General features: G+C 32.6%; 1 protein-coding gene across 1 annotated transcript; it reads right to left on the bottom strand.

The window, feature by feature from the left end:
- Window positions 1-20241, bottom strand: LOC148274879 (retinol dehydrogenase 12-like). Its single transcript, XM_088236491.1, has 6 exons — window positions 20069-20241; window positions 14750-14880; window positions 10508-10706; window positions 8960-9145; window positions 6320-6429; window positions 1-1724 (listed from the first exon to the last, which is right to left on the bottom strand). The coding sequence occupies exons 1-6, from the start codon at window positions 20208-20210 to the stop codon at window positions 1530-1532; spliced, it is 963 nt and encodes a 320-aa protein (XP_088092617.1). The 5' UTR covers window positions 20211-20241; the 3' UTR covers window positions 1-1529.
- Between the last annotated feature and the right edge of the window lie 897 nt (window positions 20242-21138).

The following is a 21138-nucleotide window of genomic DNA, read 5'->3' as shown; positions in this document are numbered from 1 at the left end:
TTTTGAGTTTGTAAAATTTTTTTAGACAAGAACTGGATTCAACTCCCTAGGGAGCTGTTTATATTAACATATTACAACAGAGATGAAGAACATTTAAGATAAGGTAATATAGAAGTCTAGCCATCTACAGGGCTTACGACCTGTCAATGGCTGGTTTAAATGGTCACATTACACACTGTGTAACATTCACCATTCTGCCCATATTTGGCCATATTTGAATAGTTCAATTAGATGAATCTCACCGCATAAATAAAGGTTTCAGCTCTTTAACTTCACAAACATCAACAGATGAAAGAATTGAAGGAATATAGATGTTCAAATATGGGCAGAATGGTAAATAATACACAGTGTGTGAAGTGGCTATTTAAACCAGCCATTGACAGGTCATAAGCCCTAGACTTCTATATTACCTTCTCTTAAATGTTCTTCATCTCTGTTGTAATATCTTATCCAGAGACCTATATACGTATAATGAGTTAGAAACTATCTTGAATATATCTACTCTTCAAGACCGTCGAAATAAATTCGACCTGATAGTCCTATTTAAAATTCTCAACTCACTCTTTGATGCGCCTAAACTACTGAGCTCAATAAAATTAAATATCCTAACTAGAAACCTCAGACAAAGCTTACTCTTTCATACCGATATACATATAACTAACTATGGTTTTCATTCCCCTATGCCCAGAATTCTTAGGTCTGCCAACAAACATACCAGTCTTGATTTCTTTTATAACAAGTTGTCTTCTTTCAAACGATCACTGAATCAAATTCAATTATTTATTTATTTATTTATTTATTAACGGACATTGTCCATGTATACAATTTATAAGGTTTAAATATTACAATAAAAGAGTAGTTTAAAACATTTAAAGAAAAAAGAAAGAAGCATTGACAAACATACGGGACATCGAGACAAGATCTGGACTATTTATTTAGTGCTCGTTTAAATCGTTGTAAACTTAAACCAAAAAAGTCCAGATCCTGTCTTGAGTTAACAATACGACAAAGGCGGGTCATTGGAGAATTTAGGCCATAGTTTGTTCTATGCTGATCGATGAACAGTACTTCATTGTTTCTCAATCTACGAGTCGGAATATTGAATTTTACTTGTCCCAGTAATGATGGAACATCGATTATACCATTTAGTATGCCGAACATATATATGGAGTCAATATTAGTTCTACGTTTTTGTAGACTAGAAATATTTAACATTGACTCTATTTCAGCATAAGAATAATTATCTCTCTCTAGTCCAATTATAAACACCTCTCTCCCGCTTCCACTCCCACTTTCCTCCGTCTATGTTAAATATAAGAGAATTATAGAAAAATATATTGGAATAACCCTGCGCAGGTACATATTCAAAAATAATTACGATTAAAATTATATCGATTTGGCAATTCTCGTACGTGCTAACTAAATACTTGATGGTCGTAGAATAGTTTTTCTACGTTTGGGCTCCTCTATAGCAGGCGCATTATTACTCTGAGCGACAACCTAATAATAATACGCTATTTCTGTACAATTTAGTAATGTTTTTCGTCCTCCCGGAGTTGTACAGCGGCTTCGCTAACATTCCAAAGCCTTGCTCCTTGTTTCCTGTCGGTGGCCGATGGGGACATCCAAAATGGCCGACAGTCGGAGTAAAACTTTCCTGTAGTGTTCTCCAAAGACTGCGACACGCACAGCTGAATTTGCGTTTGCGCTCCTTCCCAGGCATTCTAAAAACAATCAGTATAATAATTATTCTAATCATCGGAGGCCCTGTCACTGTCCACAATGGTGACGCCTATTTAAATAGTCCAATATTTGTATGATTTCTTCAAGTAACAGAGGATCAGTAACAGAGCCACATCAAGTAACAGAGGAGAGACTCAAAATCAAGCCTGGTAACAGAGGACTTCATGGATTTCTACAAAACGTCAATATCACATAAGCATGAAACGCACCAAAAAGTGAACGGAAATTTCATAGAAAGAAGAGCTATAAATGCGTATGGAGAGAGGACCAGGGCGTATATACTCCCTCGCATAGTAAAGACACTCCCGGACGAAATAAAGAATGGTGATATAAATAAAAACAAAAAAAAATTGGTTTTAAAAATCTTTTTCTTAAATTCTAAGTTTTGTGTGTAAAAAAATAATGAAAAAATGGGGAAACCAAACAATTTAAAACAGTGTCAAAAAAGGGTTTGTTTATTATTTTTTATATATTTCGGTATCAAAAAAGACTTGATTTACTTGTATTCAATTTTTTAAACTTGTATTTTATTGATGTATTTAAGATTTTTTAATATTTTTATGTAAACATTATTATAATATTGTGTTACCAAAATGTTTAAAGAGAGAAATCACTGCAAAAAAACTGCTTTTGCAGTTTGACGGGAATTAAAAAAATTGTTTAGAAGAATGCTTACGTGAAAAAAATTCAATTTTCATTATTTCTTCTATTATATGAGCAAAGTAGGGTAAATTTTTTTACTACTCTGGCAACACTAACAAAATTTCCATTTTGTTTCTTCGACAATCTGACAGATGGAAGAATAATTCAATTTTTAAGTAATGCATTTGTGACAAACACATTCATTTGATAATTACACATAAAATGTGATTGCATCCTGTTTCTTTAAGATCCTAGCAGTATTTCAACACTTTAAAAGGACACAACACGGCATGGTTAAATTCGAATCTAGAGTTGCGTACTGAGCGACGTCTACAAAGAAACTAATCCATCAAAACGTAAACCTACTCATTTATGAGTAGTTGAGTCGCCTTCTGTTTGGTGTGCGTATGCAATTTTTGGACTATTCTTAATTCTATGGTAGAAAATACTCGACACTGGCCAGAACACCCGAATTGAGAAGTGAAAAGGCCATGAAAAAAACGAAGAAGAAGAATAATTCTATGGTTTATATGTTGATTTGAATGCGCGACTTATCTTATTGTTGCATTCATATAACACAATAATTTTTCGTGCGCGTACTGTTTTTTTAGTTCCGAAACATTTACACGTAAATTGGATAAAAAGTTGAATTATGTAATGTTTTAGTGATTAAAACAAAAACTGTAAACATGTGTGTCGTGTGCAAATGAAGAACGATCACAGTGAGATCTTTTATAATGTTTCTTGAGAGTTTATAATCCTCTATTTATTGTCCAAATTAATCAATCTGCAAATACAACGAACTGGACAATTTTGATGTAGGTAGTAAATAAAAATTTGATATTTAGGAAAGTTTAAAGGAGCAGTCGGTAGATGTCAATTTTTCGAACTCAAAATTTGTTTATATGAAATAATCTCCTTTTTATTACATAAATTGTTAAAAGAAATATTAAAAAAATGGCGGGTCAACTTGGATACGTGGGCAATAGGGTATATTGTAGATATGAATAGATATGGTTTCTTCAAACAAACAAACAAACCATCATGCCGTTTACCCGTAGGGGTAAGCAGAGAGGGTAGAACGCCATTTCACTCTGTCTGCATTCAGACCTCGTTTCCTCTACATTCATACGTCTTCTCATGCACGCACGCCGATTATTCCTACTCTTGACATGTCCATCTTCGAGTATTTGATGGACTTGGTCGTGCCATGTCTTTCTCTGTCTTCCTTGTTTTCTGCATACATCGATCATTTTAGCCGTTCTTTCGCCGTCCATTCGCTCTACATGTCCAAACCATCGCCGCACCCCTTTCTTGATTCTGTCGATAATGCATGTATCAGCCTCACACAGTTCACGGGTCTCGACATTTGTGCACCTATCAGACATCGGTTTATATATAGTTGGATAATTTATACAGCGCCATTTTTGTGAAAATCACCTCAAGGGCGCTGTACAATTAATAAATATCCCAGTACGTCTTACAGCTACAGAGCGCATGGACGGTTGGGATTCTAGTTCCTCGTTTTCAATTAAGATCAATAAAAAATTATAACAGATAGGAACTAGATTACAGGACGTCTTGCAGCTACAGAGCGCATAGACAGTTAGAAATTTAGCTCCCATTTACACATTTTAAAAATTGACAAATAAATTTAGTGTATTAATGATACTTAAAAAAAATAAAAATAATATGAATAATAAAAAGGAGTAAGATTACAACACGTCTTGCAGCGACTAAGCGCATAGACGATTGGAATTCTAGACCCCATTTATAAAATTTAGGTATTTTTAAGTTGGTATATGAAAGCTAGATAACCAATCATCGTGCAGCTACAAAGCGCATGGACGAGTGGAATTCTAGCAAAGTTAGAATGATATAAATAAATTTATAAAAAATAGAGCATAGTAGTAAGTTTGTCAAGTGTTCATGCCAAGAACTAAGCAATAAAAAACTAAACAAATAAAGCACTGTATCAACTCCATGGTTAACAAAAGGAGATAGATGTAGGTAGATATCGTCACCATGTGGTTCACTAGGCTGCTGGAGAATTTCTGGAAACACACGTGTGTAAACTGGGGGATTATGCCTATTGTTCCAACGACTTGGTGTCCATTTTGGTCCGTATTATTTCATTTTATGAGACGCAACATTCCTGTTCAATTCACATTTTTATATGAATACCACACATTTGCCTGAGGGATCACATCTCGACAGTATTTAACCCACTTTCATTTTTTTCCAATTCCATACTTCGCTCCTATACATTAGAGTTGGCACTAGAACTCCATTGTGAACTGCTAGTTTTGCTTCTTGCGATGAGCATATGTTTTCCAAAGTAGATTTAAGTGCACCGTTTCTATAAACTCACTCTTTAGTAAGAAACGAGAGTAATAAATAATGTCCCAAAAAACATTGAGTACTATTAAATAATACAAAAATAAACATTCAAATATCAAGAAATATAATAAGCAAATAAAAGTATGGAAGAAATTAGATTTTTAAATCTTCGCTAAAAAAATTTAAATATAATAACAATATTAAAATACTTTTACTGTGTACCCATGCACTAGCTATGCCTACATGGGATTTTTTCTTATTATTTGATTATGTTTTATGTAACATTTTTATGCTGTGTAATGTATAAAAAAAAAAAAAAAAAATTAATGGAGGTAGATAAAAGAAAGTAAGTTTAGTGGGTAACTCACAACTCACAATGAGGAAGTAAAGTGGTTTTAAAAATAAACTATTAAGCTAAGCCAATAACAATTATATTTTTTTTTTGTCGTACTATCAGCGCTACGATTTTTAGAAGTTTTGTATTTCTTCTTGTGATCTTCTAACCAACTGATGATGATTTCATTTAATAAAGGTATTATTTAGTTAATTCAATTGAAGTTTTTTTTTTTTTTTAAATTTTTTTTTTTTTAAAATCTTGTATTTCCCAACAGTCCCAACACTTATGTATGGAAGTGAAACATGGAACTGGCAGAGGAAGGATGAAAGCCTCTTAGACGAATGTGTGGGAAATCAATGTATGACAGGGTTACGAATGATGAAATCAGGCGAGAGTGTAAATCTGAGACAAGTATAATTGATAAGATTAAGAAAGGGTCTCTGAGATGGTTTGGTCACGTAGAACGAATGGACGACGAAAGAATGGTAAAACAAGTATATATGGCGAAAATGAACGGCTACGTTAGACGAGGACGACCAAGGAAGACGTGGCATGATCAGATAAACCAAAATCTTAAGTCTGGTCTTGTCAAAAGCAGACAGAACCGAAGGGCATGTATGAATATGGAAGAGGCTAGGATTGTATGCAAGGATAGACGTGTGTGGCGGTCTATTCTCTCTGCCTACCGCTACGGGGAAATGGCGTGATGGTAGTAGTAATGTTTCTTTTTTACTTTTTGTTTTTTGTAATATATCTTCACTATTTTTTTTTAGTTTTAATTATTCTACTATTTCATACTATGTACTACATGTTTTTTGTGCACTGCTGTGATTACTTCTGTAAATTATTATTTCTTGTAAAAGGTTCTTTGAACCGTTGATGTATAAATACATTTCTGAAATAACTCCGCGGGTGACGTCAGAGGTTCATTTCCGCTTAGTCTCGATCAGTTCTTCCCATTGGTCCATCCGTAGCAAGGAAACCGGAAATCTTTCATAGCTCTCGTACCATAGGTTGATTTATATGAACCAGTGACGTCATTCAAAGTAGTTCGTTTTAGTCAAAATGTTTTTCATTATTTTTCCCGTACATTTACAGGAAACTTTGCCGTACAATTTAATGCTTTAAATTTTACCAAGCGCAAGAAAACATTTATTTATTCCAATTTCCCGTAGGGCTGGAGTTGCTCATTGATGATTTAGAAGTTGACTAGATGTAGTAATTACCCAGCAATATGTTATATAGTGTGAATTATACCTTCGCAACTATCAGCAACAAAATCGAAAAGACTCTCTGAAGGAATGCGGAATAATTTCTCAATATGTTGGTCTTCACTGTTCCTGGGTTCAAACTGTTTGATGTTACTCCTGAAACAAATAGACGATTGACAGATGATTTTATTAAATAATTCTTTAAGTCAAAATTTTTGTAAGCAAGCACTAGATTGTATTCCCTAAGGCCAGGGCTTGGCTGCCAATTTTTTAACAAGGAGCTTGCGGGGGGAGGTGGTTGGGAGGGGGGTTCGTGGGATGGGCTGAGGGGTTAAGGGGGAAAGGGGAGGGAAAGGTGTATCATTTTGTTATAACTATCCAAAACACTAATACATAATAATAAAAAATATCGATTTTTTTTCAATCGTTTGTGAATGTTGCAAGAATATTGCACAGTCTATAAAGTTAAACCTGAACACATTATTGACACTTATAACCCCTGTAAATGCCAAGACTTTTATTCTCCTTTCTCAAAAATATTCGATATTTCTGTTCTAAAACTCTTTTATCTTTATAACTCCCTAGGGGATAATATCCAGTAGGTACTTGTCTACAAGTATTTGAATATATTCAAAATATGGTTTGGTTACGCCACTACTATATGTGTGTGTATAGCACATTTACTAGGTTAAGGAGTTCAAATTTATTTACTACCTACAGGGCCCTAGTTGTTGCAATGCCTACCGTGGGTATCAATATTGTCCCGGTCCCATAATAACAACTGAACTGTCACCGTGTGTGCATGTGCCTTTGATATTCTCATCGCGATCGCCAATAAGTTATTTTTGCGATCCATAATTCATTTCATCCACTGTGTTGTGTAATCGCATATAATAATCAAGAATCCACGTCAAGTGCCCGTCCTTCCTGACCACAGGATCTGATCTGATCCTGATTGCTGCGAGAGAAGTTCCAAACAATAAGGTGCCAGAATACCAGTACAAGGTAGGTAATTGCATTTATTGTATTAGGGTTTGGTAGAAAAGTAGATAAAGATAACGCATTCCACGAACCAGACCATTTCGAGCGTTTATCTGCCAACATGCAAGTGGCGCGATCGTGGTTATATACTATATATTAAGTAAAACATTTTTTTTCTTATTAACACAAAAAGGAAAAGATGAAATCATTACAAAAATGCGTCAAATCGAAAATATAAAATGCTTTTGATTATTCGCTTTTGTTATTTATTAATATACACGGCACGCAGTGCCTTTTACCTTAAAAAGATACAGATTAAAAATAATATGAACATTTCAATTTAATGTGAAAAAATTAAATTTAAAAGTATTATTTTACATAAGTACTATATATATAACACCAGTTTTGTAAAAAAAACACATTTAGATATAAAAAATAATTAATCAATGTGTGCAGATAAAATTTTAAAAAGAAAAGAATTTATAAATACTTTTGTTTAAAAGGTACAAAATATAAGTAAATTAAAAACAATAAAATTATTTTGTCTCAATATAAAAAAAATTAAAAAAAATAGTAATAACAATGACAATAAAAAATAAGTATACACGTAAATATGGTACACAATAGTACCCATACAAAAGTAAACACAGAAAGCACTATAAGCTAAAAAAACTACATTACCGTTCATCATCTTTGAAATGATTAAATAGAGTTGATTGATATAAGCTATACTTTAAGTGAAAAATATCAGCAACGTCGGAATAGTTATTGCCGAGAACATGGATTCGATTCAGAATAGCATTATACGAGTATACGGTTCGCGAATTGTTGCAACTAAACGGAGGTACTTGACGAGTCATTCGTCCAGGTACATTGAAGTTAATGAGTGCTAATAGATTTGGGCAGTTCCATGTAAAGTTACAATCTTAAATAAATTCAGTAAATATTTAATTTTTCTTCTCTTAGTAAGTTTCAACAAGTTCAAAGTATTTAATAAAAAATCATAGTTGATAAATTCATATCTGATTCCAAGTTTAAAGTTAATGTATCTTAAACACTTATTTTGAACTCTTTCTAGAGTATATTGGTGAGAACTATTATACGGAGTCCATAGAGTTGAGTTGTATTCCAACTGGCTCCTAACCAAAGCTGTCAAAGTAGCGATATTTTATTAATCCTTAGTTACTCGCAAAATATAGCGTAGCATTTTTAGGGATTTATTGGCTATCCAGTTTATGTGTGTAATTCATCGTTTGCAATAATAAAATCAAATAAAATAGGATTATTTATTATGACGAAGGTAAGGTGATCAGTCTTACGGTTAAGGTACTAGTGCAGGAACAATGTTATGTAACAGTGTAAAACCCCCTTTAAAATCTTATTCTTAATGTTTTAAGAGATCCTAAGATTTGTGTTACAGATTTGTGTTAACACCTTGTGCTTCGGCTAATCATGTCACGTAGAAGTTGAAGGTTAACTAAGTACTCCGTGTAAGATTATCGACGGAGTACCTCAGGGGTCCATACTCGGTCTCTTGCTTTTTAAAAATTATATTAGCGATGTGACTATGTGGCATATCGAAGAAAAAATACAGCTTTAAATAGATGGTAATGTGGCCACTGGTTTTAAAAATAGACGAGTTATTCATAACAACAACTCATTTATAAAAAAAAAATGTATTATAAAATATTAATAAACAATTTACCTGTTCCTTTCAGTCTGCGCGCCAGCTCATTAGAAATGACAACATTTGCAAGTTTAGAAGTGCAATAAACTGTGATATTAAAATGATTAGTCATTTGAATCAACTTTTCCATATTAAGGTTAACAAACCAATGTCCCGTCGAAGATACATTTACAATTCGGCTTGGTGCGGATTCTTTTATTCGACCTACAAATATATATATAAATCAATAATGACTGTCCATGTCAGGACACATTGAAATACGAATCCTGGACACATATTAATGTTCTATTTACTTAAGTAAGTCTCTTAAGAGACTAAATCAAATAGTAGGCAGATATGATATAACGCCACACAACTCTGATTTTGCATACCGACCTCGATTCCTCATACTTCTTCTCATGCACCCACGCTGAGTATTCCGACATTTGAAATGGAAGAAGAAATGGGTCGAATTCAATTTAGGGGTTTGATAAAAAAGCTATTATATTTACAACGTTTCTTAAAAAAAAATCAGGATCAAGCGCCTTTTATTGAGAGAGGTAGATCGTTCTACATAAAGACAAAAGGCTTATTAGGAAAATGGGTTACTAAGAAAATATGTATTGTATATATATATAGTTGAATAATTTATATAGCGCCATTTTTGTGAAAATCACCTCAAGGGCGCTGTACAATTAATAAATATCCCAGTACGTCTTGCAGCTACAGAGCGCATGGACGGTTGGGATTCTAGTTCCTCGTTTTCAATTAAGATCAATAAAAAACTGTAACAGATAGGAGCTAGATTACAGGACGTCTTGCAGCTACAGAGCGCATAGACAGTTAAAAATTTAGCCCCATTTACACATTTTAGAAATTGACAAATAAATTGAGTGTATTGATATTTAAAAAAAAAAAAACATGAATAATAAAAAAGAGTAAGATTACAACACGTCTTGTAGCTACTAAGTGCATAGACCATTGGAATTCTAGACCTCATTTACAAAATTTAAGTATTTTAAAGTTGATATGTGAAAGCTAGATAACCAATCATCGTGCAGCTTCAAAGCGCATGGACGAGTGGAATTCCAGCAAAGTTAAAATGATATCAATACATTCATAAAAATAGAACATAGTAGTTAATTGGTCAAGTGTTCATGCCGAGAAGTAAGCAATAAAAAACTAAATAAATCAAACACTTTTTCAACTCCATCGTTAACAAGGGGAGATAGATGTCCGAAGAGAAGGTTTTGTAGACAGTATGTAAATACCGTCGCCATGTGGCCCACTGGCTGCTTGACAATTTCTGGAAACGCACGTGTTTAGTTACTGGGGGATTTCGCCTATTGTTCCAACGACTCGGTGTCCATTTTGGTCCATATTATTTCGTTTTATGAGACGCAACATTCCTGTTCAATTGTTGTGGAATGCAGAGCGTTCTCTTCTTGAACGATCGACCACGTTCAGACAGATACATGCAGTTTTCATCAATATATTTAAAGAGCGTTAGGGTAGTTAAATTTATTGCTTAAAACTGTAAACCACAAACTAAGTGCATCAAATATTAAATTTATGGTCATTACTAACCTAGAAGAATATTTGTGAAGAGAAATGGCCCAAAATGATTGCACTGCATAAGTGGGTGCATGCCATCGTCAGTTAATGTTGCTTCCATAGATCCAACACCTGCATTATTAAGAAGAATATTTACTCGGGATTCATCCAACAGGATCTCATTTGCGCACTTTCTCACACTTTGAAGTGATAAAAAATTTATCTTCTTCAACTGCAAAAATATTAAAATGTCATTACTCATTAAATAGTAGGGTATACTGGGTACGATTGAAACACGTCATGATTGAAACACCTAAAATATTTCGAAAACCACGGCTCCTAGGCGTGTGACGTGGCACTAACCACTCCGTTTAGAGCAGTTTTTCCCAGCCTTCTTCATGCCATGCCCAGCCGTAGTCTTTTCAAAGGTCAAATGCCTAACCTGCATCTTTTTTTAATTAAACAGCGGGTAAATTTTCAATTAATCTTGTAATATGTTTGTAAACATGTGAACCTCTAATTAAATTAAACGAAACCTATTATTATATACATATATTATAAATGAAATTATTACAAAACACAAATAGAAAATGTAATTAAGTAGAATAAGTAAGTATATGATGCCCTTTATAGACACGTCTTCCACATTTGACCTTATAAAGGTCCATCAGGTGTCTCGATTGAGGTTATGCAAATCACATTGGTTTTTCCATCAGACGCTGCTAACACTGTAAATGTGAATCGTAGCTTATTAATTTCTCTTTACTAAAAATGTCGTTTTATAAGACAAGAAGTCTATTTGTTAACTAGTTTTTGGTGATGACAAATTAAACTATGTGTGGCTCTGTAAAATAAAGATTTATTTTTATTTTCATATTCAGAAATAAAACACTAACTACATTATCATAAAGTTATAAACATTACCTGTCAAAGAAACTACGTTTAAAATTTATTAAAATTATTATTCGCCATTACCAATCTTCCCTCGCTGGCGCCATCTATTGACTTGGCCAAGTCAACACACGATCACATTTGAAAAGCGCGCCATAATTCAAACATAAAGGAATCCTAGATATTATTTCTAGGTAAGTATTTCTTTACATATTTATGAAGATATTAAAGTTTTTACACCCAATGCGTACTAGCTACACATCACCGGGGAGGGAGGGTTAATTTAGTTATTAAACCGTGTTTCTAATACATTTAAGTATCGTAATTTCTGATTTAAAACACATATTTTTGACCTTACAGTAGATAACGTCGCATGGCACGGTGTGACTGATGACTCAGGCAAAAAAATCAGGCATGTAATTTTCTCTATTTTTTTTATGCGTGTGCAATGTACGGAGTGTATGGCTCAAACTAAACTCTGGAGCAAAGTTGTGCAAATAAAAATATATTTCTCATAAATAAAATTTTCTTATGAACAATATGTAGTAAATAAGATTGGGGGCAAAGCGGGGCTAAATAGTTAAAAGTGAATAGAAACAAAAATAAAATTTAAAATTTAAACAAAAATTGTGCATTATGTAGCAGGGACACTATTCAAAACTGATTTTTCATTTACGCTTCAAAGTATATAAAAATAAACAAAAATACCTTCAACCTGAATTTTCGCTTTGAATTTACAAAAAAACGCACACCAATTACTAATTATGAAAGATATAGGATAGTTAACACGGTGACTAATAAGCGCACTGATTACAGTAATAATTATTTTCTTGGATGAACTCACTATCGATGCCGAAATACAAATGAATCCTTTAGAAATCCTAGGTAGTTTTTATACTTTCAGTTAATTTGGCTATTAGTCACTAATTGCATGTAGTGACACATCATAATTCGGACATCAATATTGGAGGGCTTTGACCTATGGGAGACCACCGTGCATGGGTACATTTGAAACAACTTACCTGGGGACGGTTAAACCGTTTCAATCGTCTGTGTTTTAAACACCCCCAGTATTTCTTATAGAGTAATTTGAGAGAACAATTTAAATATAAATATGAGAGTAAATTACAAATAAAAGAGATAATTTCCAAATCGTTGGGTAAGAAAAATAAAAAGCAAACAAGAGCTTTAAATGGGAAAATTCTTGAGAAAAGCTGCTGATATGTTTGGCGTAGGCAGCGTATCATTAGAAAAATAATAAAAAAATAAGCTTTATTTATTCTACTCGATTAAGGCTGGTAAAACGCGCGCAAAATTAGGAAATCATACGATTTTGCTATTTTAAAACGAATGTTTTTTTTAAATCGCGCAATAAAAAAAAAAAAAAAATTAGACGTAAACAATAATTTTTAAAGGTATTTCTATTTAAAAATATACTTAAACGTCTTATGTACCTAAAATATAATTACTTTTAAACCGGCAGATAGGTATCAGGGATCCCGATAAAGGCTAAGTATTGAACTAAAATTTGTTATAATAATTTGAAGATAATAAATTGAACATGAAAATGGTGGCAACGAAATGTTATTTTTTCGTTTTCGGAAAGAAATACAAGCTTTTTAAGTCACATACATTTTTGTGACATTTTCGATTATTTCTATGTAAAATTATGCATTCGGTAATTCTTTAAAAAAAAAAAAATATTTAAATATTTTAGTTGAAACCTTTTTTTATAGAATTGTATTATTTAGTTTTAAACGAGGATACTTCTGGTTGTAATATTCAATTTATAACAACATCTTATTAACGTTTTTATGACCTTCATGCCTGTCTTTACCACTACCAATAAAAGCAGGTATGAAGGTCATAAAAAACGTTGTTACAAATTGAATATTACAGAATTTTCCTCTTTTAAAAAAATAATTGCGGACACGCAATTAGATATAATTGAGTTTTTTTCTCGTGCAAAATAAACAATTAATTTTTTTCGGTTAATTTTTTTTTTATATCCGCTATTCAAATGTTTGATTCCTAAATATTTTAAATTTTGTTTAAATCGCTTGTTGTTGCACTTTTGTATTCTGAAATCATATATGGTATATTATGGATGTACTAGCTTTTAATTTTACATTTTTATTGTCATCTATTAATTGTAAATTTGCATTTTAAAAAAATGTTTTCAAAATTGGGCACTTTAAAAAAGAAAAAATATTTGTTGAAAACTTGTTTTTTGTATATTTATATATCAAGTTGGACGTTGTGATGATTGAAACATTGTTATGATTAAAACAAGCATTTTTTTATGAGACTGGATACTTCTTATTTTTTCCATTATTTTCAATTCTAGGTAAATATTACATTTGAGCTGTGTAGATTTGATCAAATAATGTTTATTATTTGTAAAAGTTAGAGTGCTGAAACACACATTTAAAAGTATAAATAAATAAGTTCTTTAGTTCAAAGATATTTGTGTTCATAAATATTGATTTTTTTATGTTACGAGTACCAATTTCGTACGTTCTAGTTATAGTCTGTTTTATTAAACAGTATCTGTTTTACAACTATTAATTTTATTCAAACTTTACAAAATTCTATGATCAAATTGCTAGTGCATAAAGATGTATACCGCCAGAGACTCAATATTTCAATATCATTGATGTATAAATCTGTAAATAAATTATCTGTTAGGGCTCTACTTTGGTACAAATTAATTTGTCAGCATGCGTCGCACTCCGAGTATAAACACAAGTTGGTACATGATTACAACACCAGATTTACTAGTATGGATAGGCTAGCTGTTCCTATAAATATGGCAAAAGGACACTGCAACACAGCATACCTATAATATTTAACATGTTACCAAACAATTATAAAAATACTGAGTGAAATACGGGAGTGAGACGTTTGCTCAAATTATGGTTAAAAGAAAAAAGTTTTTTTATTAGTGATGGTTCTTAATTTTCAATAATGTAATATGTAATGTTTTTCAAGTAAAATTATTATTAAGGTAGGTTAAGTGTGAATAATCGATGCAATTTATAAGAACCTTCTGACGAGTTGTATGTATGCAACTCAGCAGGACTTTAATTTAAGACTATTTTGTTAATATTTAAAAAAAATAAAAAACTTTGATGCAGCAATAAATTTGTAAGGGTGGTATTCTTTAATTTTTTTTTGCTGGAACTAATAGTTTTGGAGATATTTGTGAAAAACTATAAAAAACATCCTTTAACCACCCTCTCCCCCGTAGCGAACCCCCCACATTCGGGAACTTTCAGTATGTTATGCTGTAGATATCAACAAACAAATACGCCTAGTTTCCTAAACTCAGGGCTTTATTTCCCTCGAAAAGTCTAATTTGCCCGGGCTATATTGAATACTTACTACAATATTATTGTTTCCAGTTTCTCTAATGATATCTTTCCTTACTCTTTCTGCTCTCTCCATGTCTCTACAGACCATTATCACTCGGGCGCCTCTTTTAGCGAAATCTTTGGCAGATTCTAGTCCAATACCTGAAAAAATGCAATACGCAATTCATTAATTTCATTAAGGTTTATTACGTCATTACGTGTAACTAAAATATCATCGCCGTTTAGGCAAAGGTCTTTTTGAAATAAAAAAAATAAAAATATTAAGATAATTATACATTTGTACATTTAATTTTCATATTTTTACTAGAACTAAAATCCCACCAAGCCACTTTCTGTAGCTTGTCGGTGAAGATTACTTTATTATTTTTTTTTTTTTAAAGAGAAATATTTGAGTTCTAATTAAATAATTAAATATATAGTAAATACACAAATATTAAAATTTTCAGACCATTTCCTAAAAGTATTAGATAACTTGTGCTGGAAAAATGGCAATCGAGGTGTGGTAGAGTGGGATTTGAACCTCGGACCTTTGGCCCGTGAGTTCACAATACCACAACCACAACCCGGTACAAAATTATTTATTTATACTTACTTTTATAATATTATCTTTATTTTTAAAAACAATGAATTAACAGCTGGAAAGATCAGAATATACAATATATACATGTATATCCAAATAATAATAACAATATTTTTTCTTAATGTTTTTTCAGTACAAGAAAATTATGAAAAATAAAAATATATACACATAAGCTACTATTCATATATAAACTTATTAACCCTAAGTATGACAGCTTAAAGCTTAATATGCCATTCAAAGCGTAAAATAATGTTCCTTAACCCTTAAAAAACAGTGGTAAATAATTCCTTCGCGCGCGGCGATGTAACATCGTGTTGCCACAAGCAAAAAATGGAATATTTTAAAGTTCTGACGTTTGAAAAAATAAATCATGGATACATACGGTTTTATCATTCCTTTTTTCATGATTTATAAAAATAAACATATAAATTAGCCCTGTTAAAGCAAAATAAATAAAAAATCATAAATACGCCGGTGATCTAACATGCGTGCGTCCCCATCTCTAATAACCGGCTGAATCTCTTTTACACCAACACTCTAACGCCGGCTATAGAATAGCATATCTGTCTTCCTTGTTATAAGTTATATCTTCATGCTCTCTCTCTTATATATTTATTGTTGTATTGGCGTCACATTCATTCGTCGCGTAGCAAAGATATATATTTTTTGTATTAAAATCCTTTCATTTTTATCCCAATTTTTCATTAAAATCCGGTGTGAAAAAAACAATTTTAGAATCACTAAAAATACAACTTCATTATTTTAAAAAATAAGAGAGATATATCAAGTATTGTATCGTATGAATACGAGTGTGACATCACAGATACACAAAAGTTAAGACGCTAAAGTAACCAAAGTAACTTAGTTGAAAAAAAATGCGTTAATCCGTATCATTTGTTTTTGACTAAGTGACTTTTGAAAAAATTATGTTAAAAAAAAACAATGATTTTTTAACCACGACATTATTTATTTATACATTTATAAGAAACATACGTACAAACTAAATAAAAATAACATAAAACGTAGTAGAGACATGTAATGAAGTTAAGGCAAGCATGGGTAATAAAATAAAGGTATATAATAAAACAAGATCAACATATAGAATTTGAAACAAACCCATGCCAATCCATCTTTATCCTACACCCTTTTAGTAGCAAAGAGGTCTACGAAAAGCCGGGAGATCTATCCCAAAAAATTCTAAATTGTGTGACGATTTGGCGAATCATCACAATAATCATTTATATCATTTTGTTCTATTCACTAATTCCTATAGCTTGCAAAGTTCAGATTATAAACATGCAGAAGTCACGCAATCAAATTTTAGCCACCTTGCCTCAATTAACTAAGCCCATGCACCTTCGAAAACCCCTGAAACATTATTATGGTTTGTTCTCAAACCAACAGTGGTACGTGAAAACCAGCACAGACAGAGCCTTCAGGTGAAGGGGTCACCTTTCCTTCTCAAGTCAAACTGTAGAATTTTTTAAACTCAAGCACTTTATTATAACAAAGAACAGTTTGTTAAAAATAAAGCGGTGAATCACTGTAGAATCTGCAGATGGTGTCTCGAATTTCTTCTTTGGGCGATCTGCGTTCGTCTCTTTCTTGCGGCTTCTTGTTCGGAACTGTCCTTCTCTCTCAGAAATCTAAGCTTAAATAATTACCCTTAATCCCTGGGGCCATTCCCTATTTTACTGAAATTAGGCGCGCCAATTTTCTAGGGCACTTCCTTTTTTATGCTTTATTTTTATTCCATACACATATTCCTAATTTAAGATAAAATTACACAATACTTAGGCTAATTATAGCTTATATTATCATAGACTTACATATCCTACAATTTTGTATAATAAAAAAAAGTTTAAATAAATCTTATAAGTCAATGCTGCTACCCCAGTATCTCTAACTAAACCATACAAATATTACGTTAACATAGTAAGAACACACAAATACCCAGCTCCAACGTAACGATTGCATCCCTTTGTAAAGCGTTGTCTGTAATTTGTGCATTCTTAACCAATGAGAAGTCGTCTTACGTTTACGTAAATAGTAAAAATTAGCGTCGCCTTTGTCCACGGTATCGATCGTTTACGTAAATTGCATGTGCCAAAAAGAGCCCACTATATCTACGGTGGCATCCCGCCTCTAGTTCATTTCAGCTCCGACCGTGTCGCCGACAACACGTGTTTAGAATTCCGGTCAGATTTCACAAAATTTATGAGACTCCTTTGGTCCATAATACAACTGCATAAAAAACATTTGTTAGCGAAACAATGTAACCTACTACAATATGTTAAATGAATTTATTTACTAGCTTTCTTAATAAAATCTACCCTACTCTATTTACATTAAGTATAATTAATTTTGGAACTAACAATTATATATCCCAAGAATCCTGAACACTTTTTGCAACTGCTTTTTTTTTCTTCTTAAATATATAATTTTATCCCCTTTTCTTTTCTTTGATTCTAACTTTAAATTTACGTGAAGTTTTTTCAATAAAGAAATTTGGGCAATTTAAACAATTTAATTTATGAATTCCCGAATGATTTAATTTATCATCCTTATCTTTACAATTTGTTCATATTTTACCTATGTTATTATTAGTATAAAAAGCTGGCTTAATATTGTTAGGTAAAATTTGTGCTATATTATTAGAAAATGAATTAATGTACAAAATTCTCGAAACCGGTTGAAGTGTCATACTACCGTCATACTACCGGCGGACAAAGGAAACGCGACGGTAATATTGGACCAACAAGCATACTCGAATAAAATACACGATTTATTGAAAAGTGACACCTACGAAAAATTAAAGAAGAATCCAACAGATAAAATTGACAGAAAAATGAGAGAATTGGTAAAACAATCAAGCATTCCTAAGGAGGACCATTGGAAATTGTTTATGCAAGCCTCCAAAACTCCGGCGCTCTACGGATTACCTAAAGTGCATAAAGAAGGCACTCCGCTGAGGCCAATAGTAAGCGCGATAGGCGCGCCGACATATAAGCTTTCACAATATCTAGCGGGCCTTTTACAAGTGCACACAGGAAAGACGTCGTCCTTTATAAAGGACTCACCGCACTTTGTAAGCATAATAAAAGAATTAAATGTCTCAGAAGGAGACATCCTTGTCAGTTTCGATGTAGTATCATTGTTTACTAATGTCCCAATAACTGATTCAATGGCCCTTTTAAGATAGATTTTTGATAAGGACATGTGTGCCTTATTTGAATACTGTTTGACAAATGGATATTTCTCTTTTTAAAAGGAAATTTATAAACAGATAGAAGGAGTAGCTATGGGTAATCCACTTTCACCCGTAATAGCGAATTTTTTCATGGAGAGTTTTGAAATTACCGCTTTGGATACTGCTCCCTTCGTCCCCAAAGTCTGGCGGCGTTACGTTGATGATGTTTTTGTGATATGGAATCATGGACCAGATAAACTCAAAGTGTTCCTAGAACACCTGAATAGCCTGCATCCTTCTATACAGTTTACAATGGAAAAATAACAAAAACGGGTCCTTCCATTCCTTGATGTCGAAATTATGAGAAAACAAGACGGGAGCCTGGGCCATAAAGTGTATAGAAAGCCGACTCATACTAATCGGTATCTTCATGCTACCTCTCACCATCATCCGTCCCAAAAACTGGGTCTCATAAATACACTTGCCAGAAGGGCGACTCGTATTTGTGAAGAAACAAGTTTAGAAACTGAATTGAACATATTAACAAACGCGCTGGAAGGAAAGGGATACAAAAAGAAAGAGATTTTGGCTAGAATAGCTTCTATATCAAACACAAACAAGACGTATGACAGCAATAACGATGACTATAAAGGGATAGCTTGTTTGCCATATGTAAAGAATATTACGGATAGAATTTCCAAAATCCTTAAAAAACACCAGATTAAAACTGTTTTCGGCACGTCGGCAAAAATAAGAGATTTTCTTAAATCAGCAAAGGACCGGGATCCTCTCGAAACCGACGGCATTTACAAACTGGATTGTAAAAACTGCCCTAAGGTTTACATCGGGCAGACTGCCAGAAATATAACAAAGAGAGTAAAGGAGCACATGAGTGCATGCAGGCTCGGCTACCCCGAAAAATCGGCCTTGGCCGAGCACCACATAGAAACGGGGCATAAGTTTTCCTTTGAGCCGATAATCTTAGGGAGGCCAAAGAACCACCAAACACGACTAGTAAAAGAAGCAATTGAGATTTACAAACATCCCGACAACATAAACAAAGATGATGGGATGCGATTAAAAACATCCTGGTACCCAGTCATAAGGAAATCGCATAAAGATTGCAATGTAACACAGATTTGTGATACGGTATAGATCCTAAGTACATAATGGTACACATTAATCTAAACGACTACGACACGGTACAAGTCCCAAATACATAACATCACACATAAACGACTACGACACGGTAAAAATTCTAAGTACCTAACGTAACACATATTCATACACAAATAACATCAACCCTGATGATGGACGCTGTAACGCGATCCGAAACGTCGGTAGAGAGTACGAACGACACACGGCATAATAACCCAGAAAAACTTATTGTGCATCTTAACGGCCGTGAAAATCTAAGAAGTTTAATCGGTTGAAGTGTAATTAAAAAAAATAAAAAATTAAGTGGTTTCTACAAATTTATTAAAAAATAAGTGTAAAATGTCACACCACAAAGTGAAAAATGTTTTTGATAACAATAATAAAATATATATGTATCTTACCCGAATTCGCTCCAGTAACAACGGCAGTTTTTCCATCAAGTCTTTCATCTCCTTTGTAGTTACGAATCGTCAGTTTCAAAATCATCTTTAAAAGTGCCAGAAAAGCGAAGGAACAACACGCAATATATGTAAATACACCCATTATATTCAGCAACAACCTTAAATCCACCAGGTACGAGTAATATCTCAATGGTTACTCATGTTCTCGCAATTCGATAAATAATGCAATCAACTCATATAGTTTTGATTATTCAAACAGATTAAAAGCTGAACGCACGAGGCAGTAACTCAAAAACTGCACGATTAAGTATTTATCATATAAATTTGTTGCAACAGATGAAAACCATTTTTGAGGAGGGAATATGGAATTCTAGGCACGTACAGGGCTATGACCTGCCGTTGGCTGGTTTGAGTGGCCACTTTAATCGCTGTGTAACATTCACCATTATGCCCATGTTTAAACATCCACATTTCCTCAACTCTTGCATCTGTTGACTTTTGTGAAGTTTACTCGTATTTATTTTATTTAATGCACAAAATACACAATTTTATAATAGACACAATTATATGTTTTTTATATCCCGACTTGTTAGAAAATTCCGTGTTATGTCGGGACTCTTCGATATATAAATCAAAAATATTCAATAACATATTAAAACAATAAACAAAATAATCAAAACAACATACAAAATAATCGAAATAATATACAAAATAATAATAGAAAAATGTAAATAATAAAAATGTATGCATGCCGAAAAATGGAATGCAGAAAAGTAATATAATAATACTTATGATAACCGATACTAACATATTAAAACAATATACAAAATTATTTATTTATTTATTTAACTTTTTGTATATAATGTTATTTGTACATTGGCGGGCTTATTTGCCACATGGCAATTTCTTCCAACCAACCAATAAAATAAAAGTTTTATTTTTATAATTCAAGTTACAGAACATATTCAATAGAAAAAAATAATTAAAAAGCTAGATATATAAAAATAGAAATAAACGTATTTGTTTATAAATTACCTTAAATCAAAACTATTACCCAATGGGAAAAGGAA

Source organism: Micrasema longulum, unplaced genomic scaffold, assembly GCF_059751315.1.
Source record: "Micrasema longulum isolate JH-2025_06_02 unplaced genomic scaffold, ASM5975131v1 h1tg001562l, whole genome shotgun sequence".
Lineage (NCBI taxonomy): Eukaryota > Metazoa > Arthropoda > Insecta > Trichoptera > Brachycentridae > Micrasema > Micrasema longulum.
Note: the sequence above shows the minus strand (reverse complement) of the source record. Positions and strands in the feature narration are given on the sequence as shown.

Coding starts and splice junctions, on each gene's coding strand:
- LOC148274879 (XM_088236491.1), bottom strand. CDS start 20,210: ATGGGTGTATTTACATATATTGCGTGTTGTTCCTTCGCTTTTCTGGCA. Junction 6,430..8,959: donor GCGCAGACTGAAAGGAACAG/GTAAATTGTTTA, acceptor TATTTGTTTCAG/GAGTAACATCAAACAGTTTG. Junction 1,725..6,319: donor TGTTGCTGATAGTTGCGAAG/GTATAATTCACA, acceptor GATTGTTTTTAG/AATGCCTGGGAAGGAGCGCA.